Genomic DNA, 6,615 nt, shown 5'->3' on the forward strand with positions numbered 1-6,615 from the left:
GATGCAAAATTTGCATCCTTGCTTGCATTGCGGTCTCCATTGTCACGGTCACGACGATCATCACCATAACGCCACCAACAATCCTTGGCTGGATGTCCATGTATGTCACAGATCTGACAGGTGGTGTCCACGTAGCGTGTAGGCTGACGGCGGGGGCGCCCATTGTCACGTCGATCCTGATTTCCACCCTGATAGCCGCCACGGTGGCCACCACCACCACCACCACGGCGATCTCCATTGTCACGGCCATCACGGCCACGCCCATCATCAGTACGGCAAGGAGGGCGATCATCACGCCAACGGTCCTGACCACGGTCATCGCGCCAGCGGTCCTGGCCACGATCATCACGTCCACGGGAGGGAGTGCCACCTCCACGACGGGCCAGATTTGCAGACGATGTAAAGCTGGTGTTGTCTTCATCTTTGTGCAGGCGATCAAAGGCTTGAACTTGATTGAACAGGTCAGACAAGGTGGTGTTAGGGTTGGCGCGAACGGCAGTGATCAAGTTGCGGTAGGCGCTGCCCAGATTTGTCAGGACATACCCGACTAGCTCATCATCATCAAGTGGTTTACCCGCAGCAGCGAGTTCCTGGGCAATGCCTTTCATCTTGGAGAAATACTTGTCGGCAGACAGGTCATTTTTCTTGGTTTCAACAAGAGCAGTCCGCAGGTGTTGGATCCGTGACTTCGAGAAGACAGAAACATGGGCATTGATTGCTTCCCAAACCTCAGCAGATGACTCCAGTCCGACGACATGCGCCAGAACGTCCGGAGACAGGGAATTGAGGAGCCAGCGAAGGACTTGCTGGTCGCGGGCGATCCAGGTCATGTACGCAGGGTTCGTCATTGTGACCGCTTTGTTGTTCTCATCTTCGGTCTCAAGCGTCTTGACAGGAGCCTTGTCCTTGCCTTCGACAAGGTCGAGAACGCACGCGCCACGGAGGGCGGGGACGACCAACGCCTTCCAGATGAGAGCGTTTTCTCGAGTCAGGAGTTGTGTGGGTGGAGCCCCAAGAGCTGCAGCGAGCGTTGTGGCAGAGGACGAGGACGCCATCTGCAGATCGTGATCGCGACGGTGGCACAGAAGATGTGCGACGGCAGCGGCTTGACGTAGATCGTAGATGCGGCGGCGGCACAACAGGTGCGGCGGCGGCGGCTTGATGTAGATCGTAGGTTTTGTTTGTTAGGGTTTGGTTTTGGCGGCGGCGGCTACGGAAGCGGCGGCGGCGAGATGTCTTGGGCTTTTTGTGTAGGACGTGTATAGGCGGCGACAGCAGATGATCTGCAGTGGCGGCAAGGCTTGATGTAGGCGGCGGCGGCTGATCTTCAGCGGCGGCGGCGGCGGTGTCTTGGCAGCTAGGTCATGGAAGAGGTGGCTCTGATACCATGTCAAAAGTGTTTGAGGGAACCGTACTTGGATCTCGTACGGGTTGCGTGTTATATAGGGGTATAGGAGTACATGGTTTGAGTACATGGTTTTCGTATCCAATACACATCTATGTATGGTATACGTATTACAACTCTAACAGTAGCATCTTTTTATCGGTTTATTTAGCAGTATTTTTACAAACTCCTACTCATCCCCGATTCCCCTCCACCCGGTCGTTGCCCCTCTAGGCCTCTAGTCATCCTATCTCAATCTTTCTGTCCTTCTCGTGTCATTGGTACATCTCTTGTTCTCGGCCTCTTCAAATGTGGCATTCTCAGTCCGCAAAATATGTTATATATTTTTTGTAAGCAGTTTCAATTTACAGAAGTTCATCTGAATCTTAAGTTTCTAAAGGTTCAATTGGGGGAACGTACTATATCCCAAAAAAAAAATCATATGGCATTTCGTTCTGCCATTTTATTCCTAGAGAGCGAAAATTCAGCTAACATGCTTGTTTTCTTAGTTAAAATTAAGAAACAGAGTAACCATAATACCATATACATCGTGGCAATCACAAGAAGTTCAATCAGAGAAGGGGAGAGATGCTTGTTGATCAATAAAAGTGTCTTCAACAACACCCAAAATAGCCTTGGCGCGCCAAAAATGACTTTTCTATGCACGGAAGGTGGAAACGAGTGTGTGGTAAAAAAAATCAGCGCGAGGGATAAAGCGGCATCGTGCGCGGCACATTTAGTGCTTTCGCTATAGCGCGCGGTAAACCGAGTCATCGCGCGCGAAAGCCAACCGCCAAGCGATTCCTCTCCCGCACGCTTGCAGATTCCTCTTCCTCGCGTCGGTGCAGGCGATCTGCTCTAGCCCTCCCCCATATAATTCCAACTCCCACTATGCCACCCCTTCCGGCGGCACCGATTGTCTTGTCCCACCACCCGCATCTTGTTTCGCCACCGCGGGAAACCCTAGCGCTGAGCTGGCACGCAACCTGTTCGTCGTGCGTTGGTTGAACACGGTGGGCGAAATCGCTGTACATGATGGGTTCATACCATCTCCGATTCATACCACTCATGCACACACACATTTGAAATTACAAAAGAAGATGAATCAAATATTAGAGATGCAAAAGATGATGGTGAAGGTAATGAGGCGGAATCGCTGTGCAGGTGCCACCAGCTCCTATGCCTATGTGCAGGTGCCACCAGCTCTATGCCTACTACTAATGATGGGTTTGTACCACCTCCAACTCGTACGACTCATGTACACGCATCCGAACTTGCAAAAGAAGATGAATAAATGATGTAGATGCAAAAGATGATAATGAAGATCTTCTCATTTATTTGTATGCACTTTGTTTGCGTTGTTTGTTATGGACTAGGTTGTGTTGAACTATGTCATGGATTTGAAATGTGTTATGTTGAACAAATCATTAATGTAGTTGAATTGTTTCAAATTGGTATTTGCTTTTGAACTATGTCTAGTGAAATGCTGCTAACCACGCCCGAAAATATACCGCACCTAGTAAAGCAGTTACGTGCCTTGCGTACAAAAAGCAAACCAGGCGCTGTAAAAGCATTTTGGGGCACGGTTTTCTTAGGCGTCTTTTGGAGATGCTCTAAGGCCACTAATTTCTCATTTCAAAACAAAAATTACAATATCCAAGATTGTATTACTTCCGTTCTTTCAGAATGACTGTTCTTCTAATGAATGGGAAGTCTACCGCTGTTCCCAGAGGAAAAGTTTGGATACAATCTCAGTGATTTGGCTAATTAACTCTCCAAACACCACATTATCTAAAGCTCGTCCTTCTTCTGGGAAGCATCCTTGCTAATTTCCTCCACCTTCTTGTCGGACGACGCCTGCTCCGGCTTCTCAACAGCAGAGTCATCCTTGGTCTCCACGTCGCTGCCAGTATCGATGTCTGCATCATCATCCTCCTCGTCCTGCCGTAGGTGAGACAACATCATTTTCGTGTTAAGATGATACCAGTCTATATTTAGGGAAAAACATTCATGACATCTAATTTGATTTGTAGCTTACATCTGACGCATCGTCTTTTTCATCATCCGTGGCGTTCGCGGATTCCTGTCAATGATGAAACATCAACTAGTTAGTATACTAAATATATCTTACAAGGCCACAAAGTGCAAGAGTGATTCGGAAGAGAACATGTGTGCATACCTCCTCGAGCTTCTTCTTCTCAGCCTCGTCAAAGGCAGCCTTCTCAGCCTGTACAAGAGAAAAGTCATGGCTTAGTTCTGTACAGCCAGACATTGAAATGAAACAAAACTGAAAATGTTTGATCGTAAGACAGCATACATCTTTGTGCTTGCCCCAGGTCTCCTCTGCCAACTTCTTCGCGTACTCAGCGTCATCCGTGATCAGGATGTTGTCGAACAGAGTTCCTGATTTAACCTAGTGTTGGTCAAAGAAGAAATCAATATTACATACTTGCAAAAATAAATTCAGAAAAATGTCAGCAATGTGTCAGAGTTTTATGCTATTACTAACCTGCCATAGCTCAATGCCAATGTGCTTGAGGCTGTCAAAAGAGTAGATGTAAGGATCATCCTTGAACTCTGCACAAACAAAGAAGAAATTGTGTATGAGCTCTGATGTTTCACTGAATTAGTTGAGCAGAAAAGATAACTGGGCAGCAGTAAGTCTGAATGTATAGCAGCCGCTAGGTAAGCTCAGGTACCTGGGTTATCGATCAAAGGTGCCTTCCACTTGCCTTTGAAGTTCGGGTTCTTGATTTTCTGAATGCGGAGGTCTCATGTCAGATTTATTTATGCACATTGCTGCTTTTCTAGAACAGCTGAATATCTAGTCCTACTGTCATAGTTATACCTTTTGCGTCCATGGTCCCTTGTACTCGGGGTTTGGAATGGTTGGGGCTGTCCATTCACCATCTTCCTCCTCATCCCAGTCCTCAGGCTGCCATAGGCATTAATCAACGTGAGAAATTTAACAGACTGGAGGCAACAGAACACAGTAATGCGGTTCCAAGAATGGAGAAATAGGCACACCTTGGTCGCATCAGGATCAGTTACTTCCTTGGGAATGTCATCATAACCCTGCAAAGAACAGTCAAGAGTAAGACAAGAAACAAGCACAGTTTAAATACCTAGTGTTGTTAACGTAGTATTAGCCACATTGCATTTGGAGCTTAGCCAAATACTGTGCCATTTGTCAGATATTGATACCCATACTACAACAATATCATCGTCATATAAGTTGTGTAGCAACGGAAGAAAAATCTACCTCTGGCTTCTTGTCCTCAGGATCAGGAATGTATTCGTTGTCCTCCCAGTCTTCCGGCTGCAACCATCAGCACACAACATTTAATCACCTCTGTCACAAAAACAGAGGAACCATGGCTGCTCACTCAGAGCAGCAATCTCTGAACCTCACCTTCTTAGCCTCAGGGTCCCTAATCTTCTTGGCAGGGAGAATGTCCCAGTCATCGTAGACGCTGCCAGTTTGCTTCTCCACGTTATCGATGAGAATGCTGTAGGTGGCATCGGGGCGGAGGACGAAGGTGTACACGTGCGTCAGCTGGTCCGTCTCGCAGGGCACCTCCTTCTTGATCAGATTGTTCTTGCCGTACTTGGTGAGGATGGCGTGCACCTTCTTGGTGGTGTACCCACAGATATCCGGCCCAAACATGATGCTGCAATTGCCAATAAGGTATGGATGATCAACCGACCGACCGATCCAAGATGGGTTATACACGAAGAAGAAACTGTGACAAGGATGAACCTGTAGGGGGTCTCGCCACCGAACTTCTTCTGGTCAACGTCGCCGCCGAGCAGCTTGACGTAGCCGCCGCCGCAGTCGAGCTTCTGCTCGTGCTTGACGGAGAACTGCAGCACCAGGGTCTTGTCCTTGTTGCTGAACTCCGGGTACTGCGCCGAGATGGCGTAGAACCTGTAGTCCTCCGAGGTCTGGATGCCTGCGCACGGTTGCAGAAACAGAATAGTCATCAGTATAGGCCGGACAGAACAGAGCATAACAAATTCGGCAACACTGAGGAAAACAGAAATGTTATGATCGATTACCTTTGTCTTGCGCATCTCCGCTCCAGCTGCCGGAGGTGTGGTTCCACTCGCCGGCCGTGCCGTCCTCCTTCTTCCACTCGGATTTTACCCAGCGATCTTCCCACCCATCTGCTTGTCAGACACAATTCGCGGTTCAGAATTCAGACAAAAATAATGACCAAATGGAAGATGCATTTGCCGAGAGAACGAGGAATACGTGAAAACACACTGTAGATCACACTAGAGGACGGCTTCAAGAACGGAAGGAAAACTGAAACCCCGGTGACGAAACGGAGATCCATGCGTTGGGAACGGGCGCGCAAAAAATGGCGAGATCGAACCCAACAGAAACAGGATTGACGCGCACTGATGGACTGGATCTAGAGCGCGATAAGAGATAGGTTTAGATCCGGCGGCTCACCGTCGAACTTCTCCAGGAAGAAGACCTCGCCGGCGACGGCCGACACGAGCGCGAGCGCGACCAGGGCGACGGCCGCGGCGGAGGACGACGACCTCGCGAGGACCGCCATCACCGGCGACGGCGAGAGAACAGGCACCACTCTACCCGAAGCTTCTAGAACCCTGGGAGCCCAGATCCAGCTCTCTGTTCTATCAGATCAATGGATGGATAGCGAGCGCGAAACGCGAGTTTAATAAGGAGCAGGGCTGTTGGGGTGAGCGCGCTATCTCACTGACAGAGTGGACCGGGGCCGGTGACTGTACGCGCGCTTGCACACGTGGCACCTGTGGCACGCGGGGACAGCGAATGGGTGGCCGCCGGGTGGAAAAATCGACGTGTTTCCGGGCACTAGGGACGGCTTTGCCTTGGAGATATGGCTGCATCGTGCATGAAGCTGCCGCTTGCAGCTGCTGAAAAAATGGGTATGCCCCCTTTATTTTTTTAGGGAAAATGGGTATGCCCCTTTAGGGCATCTCTAAGAACACCTACACGGATCCGACTACGGGGTGGAAAAATGCGCCTGTATCTAGGTCCAGCGACCCATCATTGTTATCAGGCTACCCTAAAGACGCAAATGTAATCTAAATATGCGCCTCGGATCGAAATCGGGTAGATTTTTGACCACATATGTCGCGTCTTCGGCCCAAACATCTATCGGTTGTGTCGGCTAGCCTCGCCACTCAGGACATGTTCGTTTAATTGCGTCGATAGATTCCCTATTTCATTTTTCGGG

At 49.3% G+C, this 6,615-nt stretch overlaps 1 protein-coding gene across 1 annotated transcript; it reads right to left on the minus strand.

Moving 5' to 3' along the window:
- Positions 1-2,993: 2,993 nt before the first annotated feature.
- On the minus strand, positions 2,994-5,999 carry LOC124680736 (calreticulin-like). Its single transcript, XM_047215787.1, has 13 exons — positions 5,844-5,999; positions 5,444-5,551; positions 5,145-5,337; positions 4,797-5,055; positions 4,647-4,703; positions 4,412-4,459; positions 4,233-4,319; positions 4,084-4,141; positions 3,894-3,961; positions 3,702-3,797; positions 3,564-3,611; positions 3,423-3,467; positions 2,994-3,325 (listed from the first exon to the last, which is right to left on the minus strand). Exons 1-13 carry the CDS (start codon positions 5,950-5,952, stop codon positions 3,176-3,178), a joined length of 1,326 nt encoding a protein of 441 aa, XP_047071743.1. The 5' UTR covers positions 5,953-5,999; the 3' UTR covers positions 2,994-3,175.
- Between the last annotated feature and the right edge of the window lie 616 nt (positions 6,000-6,615).

This window comes from Lolium rigidum, unplaced genomic scaffold, assembly GCF_022539505.1.
Source record: "Lolium rigidum isolate FL_2022 unplaced genomic scaffold, APGP_CSIRO_Lrig_0.1 contig_27164_1, whole genome shotgun sequence".
Taxonomy (NCBI): Eukaryota; Viridiplantae; Streptophyta; class Magnoliopsida; order Poales; family Poaceae; genus Lolium; species Lolium rigidum.